The sequence below is a fragment of the Eleutherodactylus coqui genome, chromosome 7 (assembly GCF_035609145.1).
Source record: "Eleutherodactylus coqui strain aEleCoq1 chromosome 7, aEleCoq1.hap1, whole genome shotgun sequence".
Taxonomy (NCBI): domain Eukaryota; kingdom Metazoa; phylum Chordata; class Amphibia; order Anura; family Eleutherodactylidae; genus Eleutherodactylus; species Eleutherodactylus coqui.
Window position 1 is genome coordinate 431,882 of NC_089843.1, and position 21,972 is coordinate 453,853.

The 21,972-nt window shown below is 46.5% G+C and overlaps 1 protein-coding gene across 5 annotated transcripts in view; it reads left to right on the top strand.

Moving 5' to 3' along the window:
• LOC136572295 (zinc finger protein 271-like) overlaps positions 1 to 21,972 on the top strand; it is a 302,103-nt gene that overhangs the window by 259,777 nt on the left and 20,354 nt on the right. For 3 of the 5 annotated variants that reach the window (XM_066572751.1, XM_066572755.1, XM_066572752.1), the window contains 4 exons: positions 14 to 105; positions 9,081 to 9,191; positions 9,900 to 10,052; positions 10,124 to 10,277. In XM_066572751.1, coding sequence (XP_066428848.1) covers positions 14 to 105; positions 9,081 to 9,191; positions 9,900 to 10,052; positions 10,124 to 10,277 — 510 coding nt within the window. The remainder of the gene's footprint in view (positions 1 to 13; positions 106 to 9,080; positions 9,192 to 9,899; positions 10,053 to 10,123; positions 10,278 to 21,972) is intronic. The other 2 variants (XM_066572754.1, XM_066572756.1) reach the window with 1 other exon arrangement.

The following is a 21,972-nucleotide window of genomic DNA, read 5'->3' on the forward strand; positions in this document are numbered from 1 at the left end:
GTGCTTCCAATAGATGGACTCATGGAGAGAAACCCACCAGAGAGATGTCCCAGCCGTCTGTATTCCCAGGACCGTCGAGAGGAAGATGTCCCGGAGAACCAGCAGGTAGATGACGCTGAGATTTCTGCAATTCCTCTAACACAACTACTGTTTTTCCCTTACTTTTCACTTGTATAAGTGTACATCTTGTGCCATGTTTTCAGTCTTCATACAGCCAGCTGCATACTGCTGTATGAGATGTGAGAGTGTTGCCCTTTTGGAAGCCCAGATCCCGGATTTAAATGAGCGGCTTGCAACACTTTAATCCATTGACACCATGGAAAGGAGTTTGCTGCTCACTGAGCACTCGGGATAGATGTGGGGGTGGTTTCTAGTATGGGGGTGCCAGGATGATCAGGCAGCTAGTTGGGTGAGAGGAGGAGGGATAGAGGCAATGGAATCAGCTAGTGTGGATCTAGCGGTCATGGTACATATTGGCATCAATTGCAAAGTTAGAGGTAGTTGGAAGGTCCTTAAAAACTATTTTGGGGACCCAAAGTGTAAGCTTAGGGTAAGGACCCTCAGAGTAGTATTTTCTGAGTTACTACCTGTACCACGAGCCACACCGGTCAGACCTCATCTGGAATTTGGTGGACGCCTTGCTTCACTTATTAGGAGAATTTTAAACTAGAGCAATATGGAAGTGAAAGGCAAAAATATACAGCTAATTAATACATTTGAGAACCTCACTATTAGAAGTAGAAAGGAAGAACAAAGACTAAAAATTCAAAAGGAAAGTAGAGGAGCAAAAGACCCTGATCACAAACTAACATGTTTCTACACAAATGCCCAGAGCATGGGGAATAAACAAGGAGAATTGGAGCTCCGAACACAGGAAGAGAAATATGATGTCATCGGCATCACGGAAACTTGGTGGGATGATACACGTGATTGGGTACAAGGCTTGAAAGATACAACTTATAAGAAACAGCCCTAATAGAAAAGGAGGAGGTATTGAATTCTTTGTAAGGAAGGCATAATCTCCACAGAGATTCAAGCTTCAGAGCTGGGAGTTCTGTAGAAACTGTTTGGGTAAGAATACAAGGAGAGAACAACAGAAAGGACACCATTGTAGGCATTTACTATAGGCCGCCTGGACAAGCAGAAGATATGGAGGAACTCTTTCTACATCACCTGGCCAAGCTCTCAAAGAAGCCCAACATAGTGATCATGGGAGATTTTACCCATCCAAACATTTGTTGGGAATCTCAGGTAAAAGTAATGGATCCAACAGATTCTTATCCGCTCTTGCTGACAACTTTTTCTTCCAGAAGGTCGAAGAGAAAACTAGGGGATCTGCTATCTTGGACCTAATTCTTACCAACAGGGAGGGAATGGTTGGGGAAGTAAGGGTGGCTGGGACCTTAGGAGGCAGCGATCATGATATCCTTGGATGTTGGATAACAAGGGGAGAAAGACCTGAGAAGACTCAGACCTCAAGGTTGGATTTCACAAAGGCAGTTTTTATTGAACTCAGAAAGAGGAAGAATCCAATGGCCGGATGTTCTTAGGGCAGAAATGTCCAAGAAGTTTGGGAAATATTGTGAAATGAGATTCTCAAAGCACAATCGTTACCAGTCCTTAAAAGAAGGAAGAATGGGAAGCATTTAAAGAGACCAGGATGGATGAACACAGAACTTGCACATATTAAAAAGGAAGAAAATATGTTTATCAAATGGAAAGAGGGGGGAATATCGAAATAAACATATAATGGGGTCTTCAGAAACTGTAGGACAAGTGTTAGAAAAGCTAATAATGAATTGAGGCTTGTAAGAGAGGCCAAAAGCAATAAAAAGGGATTGGGGGGGGGGGGTATGCCAAAAGCAAAAGAAAAGTCAAAGATGCTATTAAATTCCTATTTTGTATCTGTTTTCTCTCAGAAAGTAGATGTAACATCAACTGAACTTCCCTGTGCTATTGGGGAATAAAAGAATGCAGGCTATCTATAAGCAGAGAGATGGTAAGGGAACACTTAGCTACCTTAAATGAATTCAAAGTCAAGTCTCAACATGAATTACATCCTAGGATACTAAAGGAAGCAGCGGAGGTAATTGCTGAACCACTCGCCAGAATCTTTGAAAATTCCTGGAGAACAGGAGAAGTCCCAGAAGATTGGAAAGGGGCAAATGTTGTCCCTATCTTCAAGAAAGGAAAGAAGGTGGATCCAGGAAACTACAGACCTGTGAGCCTGACTTCTATACTGGGAAAGATCTTTGAACAAATTGTTAAACAGCATGTATGCAAGGACTTGGATGAGACTGGAGTAATTAACCAGAGCCAGCATGGGCTTGTAACAAACAAGTCATACCAGACTAATCTAATTTCCTTCTATGACAGAATCACTGACTGGGTTGATCAGGGAAATGCGGTGGATATAGTATATCTTGACTTTAGTAAAGCATTTGACAAAGTATCTCATACCATACTTATTGAAAAAATGACCAAATCTGGGATTGACCAGGCAACTGTTAGGTGGATTCACAAGTGGCTGAGTGATCGTACTCAAAGAGTAGTCATAAATGGCTGCACATCCAAGTGGAAGAATGTATCAAGTGGGGACCACAAGGCTCTGTCCTGGGCCCAGTGTTGGTCAACATTTTTATAAATGATCTGGAGGGGGGAATTGATGGAAAACGAATCAAATTTGTTGATGACACAAAGCTAGGTGGGATAGCTAACACTAGGGAAGATAGAGAGAGTATTCAAAAAGATCTAGAAAAGCTTGAATAGTGGGCAGTGACAACAGAATGGTATTTAACAAGAAGAAATGTAAAGTCCTACATCTGGGCAAGAAAAATGAAGAAAGCACATACAGAATGGGAGGAATTGGGCTAAGCAGCAGCACATGTGAAAAAGACTTGGGTATACTAATAGATCATAGACTGAACATGAGTCAACAATGTGATGCAGCAGCCAAAAAGGCAAACACAATTCTGGGATGTATTAAGAGAAGCATAGAGTCTAGATCACGTGAGGTCATTATCCCCCTCTACTCTCCCTTAGTCAGACCTCATCTGGAATACTGTGTTCAGCTCTGGGCACCCCAATTTACAAAAAGCATAGAGAAACTGGAGCAAGTTCAGAGAAGAGTTACCAAGATGGTGAGCGGTCTGCAAATAATGTCTTATGAGGAACGGTTAAAGGATCTGGGAATGTTCAGGTTGCAGAAGAGAAGGCTGAGAGGAGACTTAATAGCTGTCTACAAATATCTGAAGGGCTGTCACAGTGCAGAGGGATCAGCCCTATTCTCATCTGTATAAGGAAAGACTAGAAGCAATGGGATGAAATATTAGACAGTGAGGGGATCAATGAGTGGAACAGGTTACCACAGGAGGTGCGGAGTTCTCCTTCAATGGAAGTCTTCAGAGGCGGACACACATCTGTCTGGGAGGATTTAGTGAATCCTGCACTAAGCGGGGGATTGGACCAGGTGACCCTGGAGGCCCCTTCATACTCTACCATTTTAGAATTTCACGATACCAGTAAAGCAGTGGAAGTTTAGGAAGGTAAGTGGCTCCAGAGTTGGTGCAGGAAGGAGGGGTTTGGGTTCCTGGAGAACTTTGCTGTTGGCTACAAGCTCTACCGTAGGGACAGGCTGCATCTCATTGGGTAGGGGGCAGATGTGCTGGGGAGAAAATGGTTTGAAGTTTGTAGGAGCATTTAAACTAAGGACTGGGGGGAAGACATTGTAAACAGGACCTGGGACTAAAGATGCTCCTAGACTGCGATTGTGAGCAGGTGGCAACATGTGAGGAGTGTGATCAAGGTGACTTTTTTGTTACTTCTGTAAATAAATTTGTAGATTTCCCACCCCCCACCCTCTACCCCCCTTCCCAGTCACGGGAGCTCCATGCTTGGCAATTCCATCTGGTGTGCTACTTGTGCAATGTATGCGGTCCTTGATCAGCCGAGGGTGCATACTGCTGCACAGGATGCGTGCACGTCACACATTTAGAATCCCAGATCCTGGATATAAATGAGCAACTGGCAACACTGAGAGCCATTGGCATCATGGAAAGGAGTTTGGTGCTCACTGAGCAGACACTCGCTGGGGTAGAGGCGTGGGCGGATGGTAGTACGGAAGAGCAGGGGCAGCAGGCAGTAAGCTGGGTGACAGGAGGAGGGATAGAGGGAAGAAAACCAGGGAGGCTAGTCCTGAACTGGCACAACCCAACAAGTTTGCAAAGTTGGCAGATGAGGAGGATGGCATTACAGAGCCAGCACCGCTGCAGCACGACATGGTCTCTGACCACCATGGGATGACTGCTCCAGTGAAATGGGGACAGGGAGCGCAGGGCAGGCTAGACAGGTCCTAGTGGTGGGGGACTCAAATATAAGGGAGACAGTCAGTGCAATCTGCTACAAAGACCATGATCGTCGAACGGTGTGCTGTCTTTCAGGCACTCGGGTGTGACACATCACAAATCGGCTTAACAGATTACTGGGAGGGTCTGGTGAGGATCCAGCGGTCATGGTGCACATTGGCACCAATGACAAAGTTAGAGGTCACTGGAGGGCCCTCAAAAACGATTTCAAGGACCTAGGATTTAAGCTTAGGGTGAGCCACACCAGAAAGCCAGCGGGTGATTAGGGAGGTAACAAGTGGCTCCGGAGTTGGTGTAAGAAGGAGGGATTTGGGTTCCTTGAGAACTGGGCTGACTTTGCTGTCGGCTACAGGCTCTACCGTAGGGACGGGCTGCATCTTAATGGGGAGGGGGCAGCTGTGCTGGGGGATAAGATGGCTAGTAGACTGGAGGAGTGTTTAAACTAGGGACTGGGGGGGAGGGTAAAATGAGAAATAGTGGGGTAGCCAGTGTAACTAGCGATCCGGGTCCAAGCAAGGGGAATGGGAGTCGAGCAGGGGGTGGGGTTAGTGCCGTTGGAACGGTCAGATCAGCCAATAGTACCATTAGTAGCGCAATAAATATAAAAAATATCTGCCGTATAAATTGTATGGCAATGAATGCAAGAACTCTGATCGGTACAGCGGGCGAGCTTGGAGCGAGAATGTGTGACGAAAACTACAATATAGTAGGAATAAGGCCGTTTCACACGGGTGACACAATCGCACAATTTTCTCGCGATGCGACAGTGTATGTGAAGCCCCTGCTTTCCTATGGCTTCCTTCACATTAGTGATGTTTTTTTAACACGCAACATTGTGAGAGAAAAAAATTCCGGGTTGGTAGGAATGCTCGCGACTTGCGGCGCAATGAAACCTTTACAGTAGGAAATCCTACTTTGTCTCTAAAATAGGCCCTAGCTGCATAAAAAGAAAGCAACAAAACAAATACATCACCTGAAGCGCTGTCAGCTAATTGGTTCATCGAGCGCTGGCTCCAATTAGCTGAGCCGCAGCACTTGAGAACCAATCAGAGGGCAGCACTTCCTGGAGGCAGGGATATTGAACTCCCTGACCAGGAAGAATTGCCTGAAGACAAGTGCCAGGGACCTGCTGGGAAGACGCAGCAGAGCTGACAGCGCCTCTTAGGTGATGTATTTCTTGGGGGGGTTTATTGTAGCTAGGGCTTATTTTTGGGGTAGGGCTTGTATCTCAAGCCCCTCTGAAAATCCCAGGAAAAAAGCAATACGAAGTTGCACGACATTGTAGCTGCACAACATCACACAGACTACTGATGCGATATTGTGTCGCCCGTGTGAAAGAGGCCTAAGAGAAACATGGCTGGATGATAAGTGCGATTGGGCGGTGAACGTACAGGGGTACAATCTCTTCAGAAGAGACCGAAGGAACCAGAAAGGGGGAGGGCTATGTCTGTACGTCAAATCGAACTTAATGCCAAGGCTACGGGAGGATATAGGGGCAGGAGACGAACAGGTGGAATCTCTGTGGGTAGAAATACAGGGAGGAAAAATAACAAAATCCTGATAGGGGTCTTCTATAGACCACCAAAAGCAACAGAAGAAACAGAAACCTTACTATTAAGGCAGATAGAAGAGGTGTCAAAGCGCAATGAAGTAATTATCATGGGGGACTTTAATTATCCAGGTATAACATGGGAGAACGAAACCTGCAAATCTCACAGGGGTGATAAGTTCTTGAGAGTAATTAAAAGAATTCTAAAATGTTGCATCTGCTCACAATAGGAGATTCACAAATAGAGATTAAATAGTGCTATTGTTCAACTCTTCATAAGGGTAAACACAAATGGGTGGGGCTCACCTGGTGAGGAGTCATGTGACAAGGCGCCACACCTATGGCCCAGGGTTGACTGAATACAACAACCATTGATCATGATATTTAACCCTTTTATTGACCTTACAAAGCTTGTAATGTCACAAAAAAGTGACAATGCACCGCGGCCACCAAGATATAAATTTAAGTATTATGACTGTTACTGTGTTTCCCTGAAAATAAGACACTGTCTTATATTCATTTTTCAGGGGGGAAGGGGAGATGGGCCTTATACTCACCTGGTCCACGGCGTCCCGATGCCTCGCGATGGTGTCCGGCAGCTATCTGCCATCTCAGCTTCTTCTGGTGACGGGGCTTTGAATACCCCGCCTCCAGCAAAATGAACGCTGTGATTGGCTTATTCGAGCTCCAGCAACCAATCACAGCCCGCGCTCGATGAGCCAATCACAGCCATTCAGTGATGTCATTCAAACAAAAGAACTACAAGTAGAAGCAAACCGGTGTGGCTTGACAAGACTGTAAGTTGGGCAATAAATGAAGAAAAGCGTTTAAACTATTAAAACAAGAACGCAGCGAAGAAGCGCTAAAATCGTACAGGGAAAAAAACTAAATATGTGAAGGAAAGATCACAATTGCTAAGGAGGAAGCGGAAAGACTGATCGCCAAAGAGAGCAAAAACAACCGAAACTATTCTTCGATTATATAAATGGTAAAAGGATTTGCACTGAGAGCGCTGGCCCTTTAACAAATAATGCAGGAGAAATCATTGAAGATGATGGAGGGAAGGCAAATCTATTAAATAGTTTATTTAAGTATATTCATGAAGAAAATATCACACGATGCAGGGGAATAAAACAAACACCCCACACAAAATATCACCTGTCTAATGCAGGAGGAAGGTCAGAGCTGGTTGAAGAAGATTAAAATCGATACATTGTCGGGCCAAGACGGAATACACCCAAGGGTACCACGGGAACTAAGTGATGTGATAGCTAGACCGCTATTTCTTATATTGATGGACACTATAGAAGCCAGGACTGTACCACGGGATTGGTGTATTGCCAATGTGGTTCCAATATACAAAAAGGGGTCTAGAAGAGAGCCTGGTAACTACAGGCCGGTAAGTCTCACTTCAATAACTGGAAAAATATTGGAGGGGTTTCTGAGAGACGCCATCGAAGAATACCTCAAGGAGAACAACGGAATAACTTCTTACCAGCATGGGTTCATGAGGGGGCGATCATGTCAGTCCAATCTAATCAGCTTCTACGATGAAGTAAGCTCTAGGCTGGACCTGGAAGAATCTATTGATCTCGTATATCTGGACTTCTCTAAAGCATTTGACACCGTGCCGCATAATAGGCTGATATATAAAATGAGAAGCTCGGATTGGGTGAAAACGTGTAATTGGGTAAAGAACTGGCTCAGAGATAGAAAGCAGAGGGTGGTAATAAATGGTTTGTACTCTGATTGGGCCCCCGTCACTAGTGGGGGCCACAGGGTTCAGTATTGGGCCCCATTCTGTACAATATATTTATCAACGACCTGATAGAGGGGCTGCACAGTAATATATCAATATTTGCAGATGACACAAAATTATACAAGCTCATTAATACTGTTGTAGTAATGATATTTGTATGCTATATATCATTTATTATCTTGTCATGTGTTTCTTATATCAGCTTAGGTATATATATATATATATATATACTGTTATATCTACTTTTTTAGTAAAAGGTAGCAGTTAAACGTGTTCATACACAGACTTGTCCAGGATGTCTTCGGCCCCCCCACAGAGCAGTTGTACATTCTGATTGGTTAAGCTTCTCATTTACTGATAACGCTATATGTCTTCTCCAAATTCTTTCACTTTTGATACTTTACTAACGTGTGAATCATCATGCCTGGGACTGACCAATCCTGGATGAGCAGAAGAACTCCTAGTTTGTGATGTAGCACTTGTCCGTAAAGCGATTGTATTCCTTTGAATCAATCAGCAGCGTCCGGCCTGATACCGAGCATTGTGGCCATCTGTTACCTTCTGTGCACAAAACTTCCGAATATCTAATTTGGCGCACGCGGTGAACGTAAGAGGAGCTCTATTAGCTGCAATAACAATACAACGGCGGACAATGTGCGGCTACAAACGGACCGAGATAAGCCGGGGGCTTGGGGGAAAAAATGGGAAATGAAGTGCAACATTGATAAATGTAAGGTTCTGCACATGGGCAGGAGAAACGGATGTCACCAATATACACTAAATGGGGTACTGCTAGGGAAAAGACCGGGGGGTACTAGTGGACTTAACTGGAGCAATCAATGCCAGTCAGCAGCTGCAAAGGCCCCTCATGGAATACTGCGTACAGTTCTGCATTCCAGCGCTCAGGAAGGATGTTGCAGCGCGATCAAATAACTGTATAAATACATGAGGGGACGATACAAGGATCTCTGCCATGATCTGTTTATACCCAGGACTGCGACGGTAACAAGAGGGCATCCGCTACGTCTAGAGGAAAGCAGGTTTCATCACCAACACAGAAGGGGGTTCTTTACTGTAAGAGCAGTGAGACAGTGGAACTCTCTGCCTGAGGACGTGGTGATGGTGAACTCGCTTGTAGAACTCGCGGAAGTGTTCAAACAGAGGCTGGACAGACATCTGTCTGGGATGATTTAGTGACCCTGCACTGAGCAGGGGGTTGGACCCAATGACCCCGGAGCTCCCTTCAAACTCTACCATTCTAGGATTCTAATAGTATATGTTATATCACTTATGACTTTTGAAAGGTTGATATTCTATGTCACTCTAGATTCATGTCATTAAGTTTTCTACTAGACTCCTCCGGCCGCCTGCAGTAGGCGCTCTATTTCATCTTGTTGTTATTTTAAAGATGATGTTCCTCCTCATCGGTGACCCCCCAAGGATGGGCAAGGACAGAAGGAACATGGCTGCAGCGACATTAAACCTCATCGTAGAGATGATCGACCTGATTACTGGAGAGGTGAGAGCTTCTCTATGAAGGAGAGCGACAAGTAGGCCTACAGCATCTTATAGGCCATGCAGTGCTTCATGGAAAAAAGGTATGCAAATTATCTCTCCATCCAAGAAGGTAAACTGTTGCTCTAGTGCCAATAACTGGCATGTGGCTTCCCTACAAATCAACATATGACACTTTAAGAGGTCTTGAAGCATAACTAAGAATCTCAGCCAAAGCGGAGTCTTCTCCAGAAGGAAAGGGACCCATCAGCAGATGGCTGTTTGGTGGTTCTTGTACTTCGGCTGTGCATAGCAGGGTTCTGGTTCATTGGGTGAGAGTCCTTTGGTGCAGAAATGGCATCCCCCACATCTACTTGTGCAAGGAGCCTTCTAGGAAGGTCGGTGCTCCTCAGACCCATGTCAGAGGCCTGCCTCCCATCCAACACGTACCCTGCTCTTCACTAATGAGGGGCACAAACCATGAAGTGGCCGTCTGCAGATGGGTCACATTTTCGTATGCAGAAGGCTTTGGTTTAGCTTATATGCTTATTGTTGTAAGGCTTGTTAGAAGGGAGGGCATGGACTTATAGAGAACTTCCATTAGGGGGCGCTACAGAGATCTTTATCCTTCTTGGATGAGAGGTAATTTGCTAATCTCTGATAATACAGGTAATGGCTGGAAGGTGAAGGATTCTTGGCCTCCATGTAGTGATCAGTGTCTCATCATCCACAGGAGTACACAGTAGTGAAGACAGCGGCTGTGACTCCTATCATCCATCTCCAGGAGTCAGGAGGGTGGAGCCCCATCACAGCTCCTCCCCCTCACTCCCTGATCCTGAAGGTCCTAGACCTCACCAACAAGATGACGGAGCTGCTGACAGGAGAGGTGACTGCGGGGAATGTGGGGGGACATTATACAGGGGGGCTCTGGCTGATGACTGGATATTGTGTTGTCAGGTTCCTGTAAGGTGTCAGGATGTGGCCGTCTATTTCTCCATGGAGGAGTGGGAGTATTTAGAGGGACGCCGGGATCTGTACAAGGATGTCATGATGGAGGACCATCAACCCATCACATCACCGGTTAAGAAGAGACATACAGTTGCAAGAAAAAGTAAGTGAACCCTTACAGAACATCAATGTTTCTAGTAGATCAGCAGAAACCTCCATTATGAGCAAATCCCTAATTAACACTGATTACAAATGTCCTTTTAGAGGGGTTATCCTGCATTGTACTCTAGAGAGATGATCCTAATGTAAGACGTGTCCCAGCGCCCTCTGCTGGGAGGCGGTGAGCCCTTGCCGAGCGTCCAGGTCATACATTCATCAGGTTCACATTGTGGACATTTGAGATTTCACACAGGACTGCCATATCTGGCCGGAAACTGCCCAAAATCGTGCCCGCCGATGGGAGGCGTTGTTGTGTTTAACCCTTTAACACTTACATTGTATTGGTCGTTGGTAGGGGGCGCAGACGGCTCTGGCTGTAGTTTACTTTCGCAGGCACATCTCTTATTGATTTCATGTCCTAGCCAACACCTTTAACTCTTTAATGACTTTTTTTTCATTTTCGCCCCCCACCCCCCCACCCCCTTCCCTTTTAAAAAAAAAAATCGTAACTCTTTTATTTACCCATCGACGTCGCTGTATGAGGGCTTGTTGTTTTTTGCGGGACAAGTTGTATTTTTCAACGGTGCTATTTAACCCCTTCCCTCCCCATGACGTACCGGTACGTCATGTCCTTAAAGCGTCGCCACGGTGACAATCGCGGTGACACGGCAGTGATGACTACTGACATAGACAGCAGACAAGTGCTGCGTGCGGGCGGGGGACCAATCACAACGGTCCCTCTCCCACGATCTCTGTGATTGGTCAGGGAAAAACTCCCTGACCAATCACAGCGCGGCAGCGGAGTTCGCGCTGTTTACAGTAGGGGCTCCATGTGCAAGCACCGCAGTGTGTTTCCGGGCCTTGTAGACAGAGAACCTACTGTGTTGTGTGTGAGAAAACCAGCGAATAGAGTGTAGAATAGGCAGAGAGTGAGTGATCAGCAGTGTAGTGTAGTGATCAGCAGTGTAGTGGAGTGATCAGCAGTGTAGTGGAGTGATCAGCAGTGTAGTGGAGTGATCAGCAGTGTAGTGGAGTGATCAGCAGTGTAGTGAGTGATCAGCAGTGTAGTGTAGTGATCAGCGGTGTAGTGTAGTGATCAGCGGTGTAGTGTAGTGATCAGCAGTGTAGTGATCAGCAGTGTAGTGTAGTGATCAGCGGTGTAGTGTAGTGATCAGTAGTGTAGTATAGGGATCAGCGGTGTAGTGTAGTGATCAGCGGTGTAGTGTAGTGATCAGCGGTGTAGTGTAGTGATCAGCAGTGTAGTGTAGTGATCAGCGGTGTAGTGTAGTGATCAGCGGTGTAGTGTAGTGATCAGCGGTGTAGTGTAGTGATCAGCGGTGTAGTGTAGTGATCAGCGGTGTAGTGTAGTGATCAGCAGTGTAGTGTAGTGATCAGCAGTGTAGTGATCAGCGGTGTAGTGTAGTGTAGTGATCAGCGGTGTAGTGTAGTGATCAGCGGTGTAGTGATCAGTAGTGTAGTGTAGTGATCAGCAGTGTAGTGATCAGCAGTGTAGTGTAGTGATCAGCAGTGTAGTGTAGTGATCAGCAGTGTAGTGTAGTGATCAGCAGTGTAGTGATCAGCAGTGTAGTGTAGTGATCAGCAGTGTAGTGTAGTGATCAGCAGTGTAGTGTAGTGATCAGCAGTGTAGTGTAGTGATCAGCAGTGTAGTGTAGTGATCAGCAGTGTAGTGTAGTGATCAGCAGTGTAGTGTAGTGATCAGCAGTGTAGTGTAGTGATCAGCAGTGTAGTGTAGTGATCAGCAGTGTAGTGTAGTGATCAGCAGTGTAGTGTAGTGATCAGCAGTGTAGTGATCAGCAGTGTAGTGATCAGCAGTGTAGTGTAGTGATCAGCAGTGTAGTGATCAGCAGTGTAGTGTAGTGATCAGCAGTGTAGTGTAGTGATCAGCAGTGTAGTGTAGTGATCAGCAGTGTAGTGTAGTGATCAGCAGTGTAGTGTAGTGTAGTGATCAGCAGTGTAGTGTAGTGTAGTGATCAGCAGTGTAGTGTAGTGTAGTGATCAGCAGTGTAGTGTAGTGTAGTGATCAGCAGTGTAGTGTAGTGATCAGCAGTGTAGTGATCAGCAGTGTAGTGATCAGCAGTGTAGTGATCAGCAGTGTAGTGATCAGCAGTGTAGTGGAGTGATCAGCAGTGTAGTGGAGTGATCAGCAGTGTAGTGGAGTGATCAGCAGTGTAGTGATCAGCAGTGTAGTGATCAGCAGTGTAGTGATCAGCAGTGTAGTGATCAGCAGTGTAGTGATCAGCAGTATAGTGTAGTGATCAGCAGTGTAGTGTAGTGATCAGCAGTGTAGTGTAGTGATCAGCAGTGTAGTGTAGTGATCAGCAGTGTAGTGTAGTGATCAGCAGTGTAGTGTAGTGATCAGCAGTGTAGTGATCAGCAGTGTAGTGTAGTGATCAGCAGTGTAGTGATCAGCAGTGTAGTGATCAGCAGTGTAGTGATCAGCAGTGTAGTGATCAGCAGTGTAGTGATCAGCAGTGTAGTGTAGTGATCAGCAGTGTAGTGATCAGCAGTGTAGTGATCAGCAGTGTAGTGAAGTGATCAGCAGTGTAGTGATCAGCAGTGTAGTGTAGTGATCAGCAGTGTAGTGATCAGCAGTGTAGTGTAGTGATCAGCAGTGTAGTGTAGTGATCAGCAGTGTAGTGATCAGCAGTGTAGTGTAGTGATCAGCAGTGTAGTGTAGTGATCAGCAGTGTAGTGATCAGCAGTGTAGTGTAGTGATCAGCAGTGTAGTGTAGTGATCAGCAGTCTAGTGTAGTGATCAGCGGTGTAGTGTAGTGATCAGCAGTGTAGTGTAGTGATCAGCGGTGTAGTGTAGTGATCAGCGGTGTAGTGTAGTGATCTGCGGTGTAGTGTAGTGATCAGCGGTGTAGTGTAGTGATCAGCAGTGTAGTGATCAGCAGTGTAGTGATCAGTAGTGTAGTGATCAGCAGTGTAGTGTAGTGATCAGCAGTGTAGTGTAGTGATCAGCAGTGTAGTGTAGTGATCAGCAGTGTAGTGTAGTGATCAGCAGTGTAGTGTAGTGATCAGCAGTGTAGTGTAGTGATCAGCAGTGTAGTGTAGTGATCAGCAGTGTAGTGTAGTGTAGTGTAGTGATCGGCGGTGTAGTGTAGTGATCGGCGGTGTAGTGTAGTGATCGGCGGTGTAGTGTAGTGATCGGCGGTGTAGTGTAGTGATCGGCGGTGTAGTGTAGTGATCGGCGGTGTAGTGGAGTGATCGGCGGTGTAGTGGAGTGATCGGCGGTGTAGTGGAGTGATCGGCGGTGTAGTGGAGTGATCGGCGGTGTAGTGGAGTGATCGGCGGTGTAGTGGAGTGATCGGCGGTGTAGTGGAGTGATCGGCGGTGTAGTGGAGTGATCGGCGGTGTAGTGGAGTGATCGGCGGTGTAGTGGAGTGATCGGCGGTGTAGTGGAGTGATCGGCGGTGTAGTGGAGTGATCGGCGGTGTAGTGGAGTGATCGGCGGTGTAGTGGAGTGATCGGCGGTGTAGTGGAGTGATCGGCGGTGTAGTGGAGTGATCGGCGGTGTAGTGGAGTGATCGGCGGTGTAGTGGAGTGATCGGCGGTGTAGTGGAGTGATCGGCGGTGTAGTGGAGTGATCGGCGGTGTAGTGGAGTGATCGACGGTGTAGTGGAGTGATCGACGGTGTAGTGGAGTGATCGGCGGTGTAGTGGAGTGATCGGCGGTGTAGTGGAGTGATCGGCGGTGTAGTGGAGTGATCGGCGGTGTAGTGGAGTGATCGGCAGTGTAGTGGAGTGATCGGCAGTGTAGTGGAGTGATCGGCAGTGTAGTGGAGTGATCGGCAGTGTAGCGATCAGCAGTGTAGCGATCAGCAGTGTAGTGTAGCGATCAGCAGTGTAGTGTAGCGATCAGCAGTGTAGTGTAGCGATCAGTAGTGTAGTGTAGTGTAGCGATCAGCGGTGTAGTGATCAGCAGTGTAGTGATCAGTAGTGTAGTGTAGTGATCAGTAGTGTAGCGATCAGCAGTATAGTGTAGCGATCAGCAGTGTAGTGTAGCGATCAGCAGTGTAGTGATCAGCAGTGTAGTGATCAGCAGTGTAGTGTAGTGATCAGCAGTGTAGTGTAGTGATCAGCAGTGTAGTGATCAGCAGTGTAGTGATCAGCAGTGTAGTGTAGTGATCAGCAGTGTAGTGATCAGCAGTGGAGTGTAGTGATCAGCAGTGTAGTGATCAGTAGTGTAGTGATCAGCAGTGGAGTGTAGCGATCAGCAGTGTAGCGATCAGCAGTGTAGTGTAGCGATCAGCAGTGTAGCGATCAGCAGTGTAGTGTAGTGATCAGTAGTGTAGCGATCAGCAGTATAGTGTAGCGATCAGCAGTGTAGTGTAGCGATCAGCAGTGTAGTGTAGCGATCAGCAGTGTAGTGATCAGCAGTGTAGTGTAGTGATCAGCAGTGTAGTGTAGCGATCAGCAGTGTAGTGATCAGCAGTGTAGTGTAGTGATCAGCAGTGTAGTGTAGTGATCAGCAGTGTAGTGATCAGCAGTGGAGTGTAGTGATCAGCAGTGTAGTGATCAGTAGTGTAGTGATCAGCAGTGTAGTGATCAGTAGTGTAGTGATCAGCAGTGGAGTGTAGTGATCAGCAGTGTAGTGATCAGCAGTGTAGTGATCAGTAGTGTAGTGTAGTGATCAGTAGTGTAGCGATCAGCAGTATAGTGTAGCGATCAGCAGTGTAGTGTAGCGATCAGCAGTGTAGTGTAGCGATCAGCAGTGTAGCGATCAGCAGTGTAGCGATCAGCAGTGTAGCGATCAGCAGTGTAGTGTAGTGATCAGCAGTGTAGTGTAGTGATCAGCAGTGTAGTGATCAGCAGTGGAGTGTAGTGATCAGCAGTGTAGTGATCAGCAGTGTAGTGATCAGCAGTGGAGTGTAGTGATCAGCAGTGTAGCGATCAGCAGTGTAGCGATCAGCAGTGTAGTGTAGTGATCAGTAGTGTAGCGATCAGCAGTATAGTGTAGCGATCAGCAGTGTAGTGTAGCGATCAGCAGTGTAGTGTAGCGATCAGCAGTGTAGTGTAGTGATCAGCAGTGTAGTGATCAGCAGTGTAGTGTAGTGATCAGCAGTGTAGTGTAGTGATCAGCAGTGTAGTGTAGTGATCAGCAGTGTAGTGTAGTGATCAGCAGTGTAGTGATCAGCAGTGTAGTGTAGTGATCAGCAGTGTAGTGATCAGCAGTGGAGTGTAGTGATCAGCAGTGTAGTGATCAGTAGTGTAGTGATCAGCAGTGGAGTGTAGTGATCAGCAGTGTAGCGATCAGCAGTGTAGTGTAGCTATCAGCAGTGTAGCGATCAGCAGTGTAGTGTAGTGATCAGCAGTGTAGTGTAGTGATCAGCAGTGTAGTGATCAGCAGTGTAGTGATCAGCAGTGTAGTGTAGTGATCAGCAGTGTAGTGTAGTGATCAGCAGTGTAGTGATCAGCAGTGGAGTGTAGTGATCAGCAGTGTAGTGATCAGTAGTGTAGTGATCAGCAGTGGAGTGTAGTGATCAGCAGTGTAGCGATCAGCAGTGTAGTGTAGCGATCAGCAGTGTAGCGATCAGCAGTGTAGTGTAGTGATCAGTAGTGTAGCGATCAGCAGTATAGTGTAGCGATCAGCAGTGTAGTGTAGCGATCAGCAGTGTAGTGTAGCGATCAGCAGTGTAGTGATCAGCAGTGTAGTGTAGTGATCAGCAGTGTAGTGTAGTGATCAGCAGTGTAGTGATCAGCAGTGTAGTGTAGTGATCAGCAGTGTAGTGTAGTGATCAGCAGTGTAGTGATCAGCAGTGGAGTGTAGTGATCAGCAGTGTAGTGATCAGTAGTGTAGTGATCAGCAGTGGAGTGTAGTGATCAGCAGTGTAGCGATCAGCAGTGTAGTGTAGCTATCAGCAGTGTAGCGATCAGCAGTGTAGTGTAGTGATCAGCAGTGTAGTGTAGTGATCAGCAGTGTAGTGATCAGCAGTGTAGTGATCAGCAGTGTAGTGTAGTGATCAGCAGTGTAGTGTAGTGATCAGCAGTGTAGTGTAGTGATCAGCAGTGTAGTGTAGTGATCAGCAGTGGAGTGTAGTGATCAGCAGTGGAGTGTAGTGATCAGCAGTGGAGTGTAGTGATCAGCAGTGGAGTGTAGTGATCAGCAGTGGAGTGTAGTGATCAGCAGTGGAGTGTAGTGATCAGCAGTGGAGTGTAGTGATCAGCAGTGGAGTGTAGTGATCAGCAGTGGAGTGTAGTGATCAGCAGTGGAGTGTAGTGATCAGTAGTGTAGTGATCAGTAGTGTAGTGATCAGTAGTGTAGTGATCAGCGGTGGAGTGTAGGGATCAGCAGTGGAGTGTAGGGATCAGCAGTGGAGTGTAGTGATCAGCAGTGGAGTGTAGTGATCAGCAGTGGAGTGTAGTGATCAGCAGTGGAGTGTAGTGATCAGCAGTGGAGTGTAGTGATCAGCAGTGGAGTGTAGTGATCAGCAGTGGAGTGTAGTGATCAGCAGTGGAGTGTAGTGATCAGCAGTGGAGTGTAGTGATCAGCAGTGGAGTGTAGTGATCAGCAGTGGAGTGTAGTGATCAGCAGTGGAGTGTAGTGATCAGTAGTGTAGTGATCAGTAGTGTAGTGATCAGTAGTGTAGTGATCAGTAGTGTAGTGATCAGTAGTGTAGGGATCAGTAGTGTAGGGATCAGTAGTGTAGGGATCAGTAGTGTAGGGATCAGTAGTGTAGGGATCAGCGGTGGAGTGTAGGGATCAGCGGTGGAGTGTAGGGATCAGCGGTGGAGTGTAGGGATCAGCGGTGGAGTGTAGGGATCAGCGGTGGAGTGTAGGGATCAGCGGTGGAGTGTAGTGTACTTAAGAAAAGGTTAAGCTCAGTACGTGCTTTAGAGAGGTCAGACAAAAGATCCAGAGAGGAGTTTGTTTTGTGGCATTCTGACAAGGAGGAACACAGGGCCCCTTTTTGCTGTAGCGCCATAGCCCACTAGGCGTTTATCTTGATAGCTAATTGGATGAATCTTCCTCTAAACACCGCCTTATGTGCTTCCCAATTGGTAGCAAATGAGGTGTCAGCTGGGAGGTTGTGTTTAAAAAAAAAAAATCCTCAGTAGTATCTGGAATCTCCTTTTGCACAGAATCATTGATTAGTAGAGATTCATTCAACTGCCGTTATCCCGTAATTTTATGGCTCACCAGTTCTGTGAAAGAATTACAATACAGGGAGTGGTCTGATCAAGGGCACGCCAGAATTTTTGCTTGGGCGATTTTAGGGTTAAATCTAGTTTGTATAATAGCATGGTCTATTCTGGTGTATACATTATGAGCTACAGAATTTTATGTATAATCTCTATTCGAGGAGTGCAAATACAGCAAAATGTCTACGAGGTTAAAGGAGTTCTCCTACAATAGAAGTGTTCAAACAGAGGCTGGATAAACATCTGTCTGGGATGATTTAGTAAATCCTGCACTGAGCAGAGGGTTGGACCCGATGACCCCGGAGGACCCGATGACCCTGGAGGACCCTTCCAACTCTGAATGAGTTTACATTTATCCAAATTCAATTTGTCAAGGGAAATATCCAGAGCTATATTAGAATCCCCACCCACAATAATTGGGCCCTCGAAGTGGGAAAGCCAAGTGGAGAGGAGATTAGACAGGAATGGAAGTTGCTTAGTGTTGGGGCGTATTAATTAACAAGTGTGACTTGTGAACCATTAAGTGTGCCTGAGACTTTTAGGAACCTACCCTTGGGGGATCTTCTGTAGCATGAAAGATGTTTGTCTGGATATCCAGATCGCCACACCTCCTTTTTGACCTTTTGGAGGCCAGGTAGTGTGTTGGATAGCTGCGGTGAAAGAATGTTGGGGTGAAGAAAGTGCGTCTCCTGAAGGAAAATAACGTCTGCTGGAATCCTGTGGCAGTATTCAAAGGCTTTGCGTCTTTTGATAGTTAAACCCATGGACGTTGTGTGAGACAAAGGAAATAGGTTTAGTAGACCTTTTTGGACCAGGTATAAAAGTAGTTATAAAGATACATGGTAGTGAACTCGAGGTCGGAGGGAACTTGAGGGGATCCATCTAAGTTACCCCACCGTGAAGGAAAATGTCTAAAGCCCTGTGAGTGAAAGGGAAGTGGAGAGAACGAGGAAAGGAAACAGACACAGGACAGGGGGAAACTGGGAATACAAGAATACTAACAAATAAGCTATAACTGTAGGAGATAAAGTCCCCAAAGTAGTGTCACAGATGTGACCTGGGACAGAGAGACGGTGGATATAGTTATCAACCGCCAACCCATCATGGTGGGGAGCAGAAGCTCCTGAAGCACATATTGCATTCAAGATACACTTCTATCAACTTCAAGTTAAGGTTCAAGTAATCAACTGTAAACGTCTAGCCAAGGTAATAACCGGGGGAACGCCTGTGCGGCGTGCATAACCATAACGTATTAACTAGTGACAGAATTGTCACATGACATTCATTTCAAAAAAGAGTCAGCTCTACGTATTTAAAGCAGTATCGAGTGGGCCCCTCGTCAGGTGGCCTAGCCACTGAAATCCAGGTTGTGGGTCCTGCTTTCTGTTTGGTTGCGGACTTCCGAAGTGGCAAGATTGGTCTTGGGTTGTTAGTAGAGCTGGTCGGTGGGGGAAGCTCATTTTTGAGAGGAGGCCAAGTTTAAGGAGGAGAGATTCGCCTCCTGCAAAGGAATTAAAGCTGTATGAAAATCAAAGATGAAAAGGGAAGGACCATCGATAACATATTTCTCTTTGTGCCAGACAAAGCAATAAAGGCTTCAGCGCTCTGCACCTCTGTATCGTCCCTGGGGAGATATCAGTGAAAATGTGAACCTCGTGGCCTGCGATGGAGATGGATCATCTACCTCTGTGAAGTCTACTTTGGAATCTAACGAGTCTAGTCTTCTCCTCATATCTGATAGATCTTGCCTGAAGGTTTAGGTAATAGTTGCCGTAGTTTTAGAGAGAGTTGCGGAAGAAATATTAGGGCCGTCTTGTGTTTCAGATGTGAGGCCAGTACCTTCTTGGCCATAGAAATCTTGAGACAGTGAATCTGAATCGGAACTGTGTGGATGTAGAAAAAGGATCAGGGATCATTTGGCTGGAGGCAGAGCAGGATCTCCGCACCGCGCCTGTTCACTGTTTTGACAATGGTCGTTGTTTGTCATGCATACTAGCACGGGTGGTTGCCATATCTAGGAAGTCTTTGACTGATCGTATTTTGCTATTAAATGGTGTTTTGGTCTTCCTGCTGCCTCCTCTGGTCATTCACACAAAATAAAGTGGTAGGCAGACTGAAGGGTCAGGCTACATGAAAATTTTGAATGCTGATGGTAGCAGAATGTGACCGTGCGGAGCTACGCAACTCTGTGACTCCATGGCCACAGTAGGTAGCTGCGTGGGTGCATCTTGGGATGTGTGGCATGGGGGCAGGGAGACCGCACAAAATGGAGAGCTTGCTGGTGGAGCTGCAACTGTTTGCTGTACTTGGGGAGGAATACTGCTGCAGAGGGGCTACCAGCTCCAATCCTCTCAGTGACCTGTTGTGAGGGCCCCCAAGTGGTGCTTTATTCTCTCTCCCTCTTCTTCCCCTTTCTTTTCTTCTTCACAATTTCACCTCTCCCCTCACTCACAGACTCTGCACTCCCAGGTACCTGTGGAAGAACATCCTCTCCCCTTGTTCTCAGAGATGGCTGCAGCTTTTCAGTTCCCTTTCAGTCCCTGAAGGCAGGAGGCACCAGGCGGATGGCCCACATGGAGGCAGGAGGCACCAGGCGGGTGGCCCACGTGGATGTTGTAGTCAGGCCCGTCTCACCGATCAGCGGCGCCACATCCCAGTACAGGCTCAGCACAGATGCAGCAGGTGGGAGCCGCAGCTACACGGAACCTAATGATCCGCCGCCATCAGCGTCGTGGAGGCAGGAGGAGCAGGCGCCCCAGGAATTCAGGCGGCAGTGGCTAGCAGACTAGGGCGGGGATGTGCAGTCTTTAGTAGGCTGTGACCCGGAAACATCGGCTTGCAGGCTATAGAGGTGCTCAAAAGCTCTCTGGAGGTAGCGGGGAGGTCAGTATGGGGATAGTGGAGGTCTTCTAAGGACAGTAGGGATCTGGATGGATGAGGATTTCCAGTGGATTCATGGAGCTCCTGTGATCCACGTCCTCCAGCTTTAATCGCTAGGCCTGTTGGAGGTCCCTGAGTGCAGCGATTAAAAAAGAAAATTTATTTTTTGTTTAAGTGTGAAAAAGTTGCAAAATAAAGAAATCTTATGTAAATTTGGTATTGACATAATTATACCGCACGGTTAACGGTATTAAAAATAATAAACATCCCAGGATTGTAGATTTTTAGTTTATCTTGCCACTAATAAAAATTGAAATAAAAAGCAATCAAAGTATTATATTTTCCCAAAAATTGGATAAACAACAAGGCGCCATAGAGCTCCATTGATGGAAAAAATATAAACGTTCTAGCTCTTGGAGGGCGGAGCCACAAAAGCAAATCTCTTTTTATTTAGATGTTTTTTGTACAAAAATATCAAAACCATAAAAACCTTTATAAACTTGTCTCAGGATCGTGCTGACCCAGAGAATAATGTCATCACATGGCAGAATTTCTTTTTTTTTTTTTCCCCCAACCCTCCTAAAAAAAATAAAAAAGTTATACAATACATTTATATGTATCCAAAAATGATGGCATTAAAAAATACAACCCGTCCTGCCAAAAAGAAGCCCTCACACAGCTATGTCGATGGATCGACTAAAGAGTTATGGCTCCGGGAATGCATCGATGAAATAGCTGAAAAATGAGTTGGTCACTAAACAGTCTTTGCCACTCAGTGGATGGGCATCGCTGCATAACCAGAAGTCATTGTAACTTCAGGGATAACAGTCTGTCCAGTCGAGCTGCAGAATGGACTGAGGATCCCTTTTACCTGCATTGGTGCAAATAATAGTGCCAATGGGAGCAGCAGAAAGGCCACAGCATAACCCCCCCCCCCCCCCCAAATAGGGGCTGGGAACAAGCACTCTCCTTCCTGGCGGATTCCTCTCTATTTCTCTGTTCTGCTGTTCTTGTCTCCACACGACCCGCCACCTGCCTGCTCCTCCAGGATGGCACATTCATACAAGAAGGAGCAAGAAGGCTTGTTGTCTCCCAACACAAGGGCAGGTACCTGGACTCGGCATCAAGATCAGAGAACAGGAGCAGTGTTACCAGAAGCCTATAAAATGACCCTCGCAGTCTCCATTGGGTCCCAAAGTCCTATAGTGGGGCCTTGGTTCACAGTCCAGCACTGGGCACCTCCATTAGCGTTCACCAGAGAATACCAGAATTGGTAGGTCCGTCATTGAAACCTTGTTGTCCTCCCAGATGAGTGCAGATTAATGGAGCCCACATGTAACAGATGCCAAAGAGTCTGGAGACTATGGTGAGCGTTTGGTTTGTATTAGTGATGGTCTGAGGAATCGCCTGTGATGGTCTACAGTAACGTGACTGCTGTTAAAGCGTTTATCCAGCAAAAGCCCAATACCTTCCTGAATATGTGCCTCCCTGTTACTCCCATTGGTGAAGCTTTCAGAGCTTCCTGCTCAGCCCATGTGTCCCGAAGCATCTGCATCATCTTTTGGCTGCTGGGCCTTCCCTTCTGTGCACCAGTGCCCCTACTTACTACCTGTGAAAGAGATAATGGGAGCATGGTAACTCTTTGTCTACCCC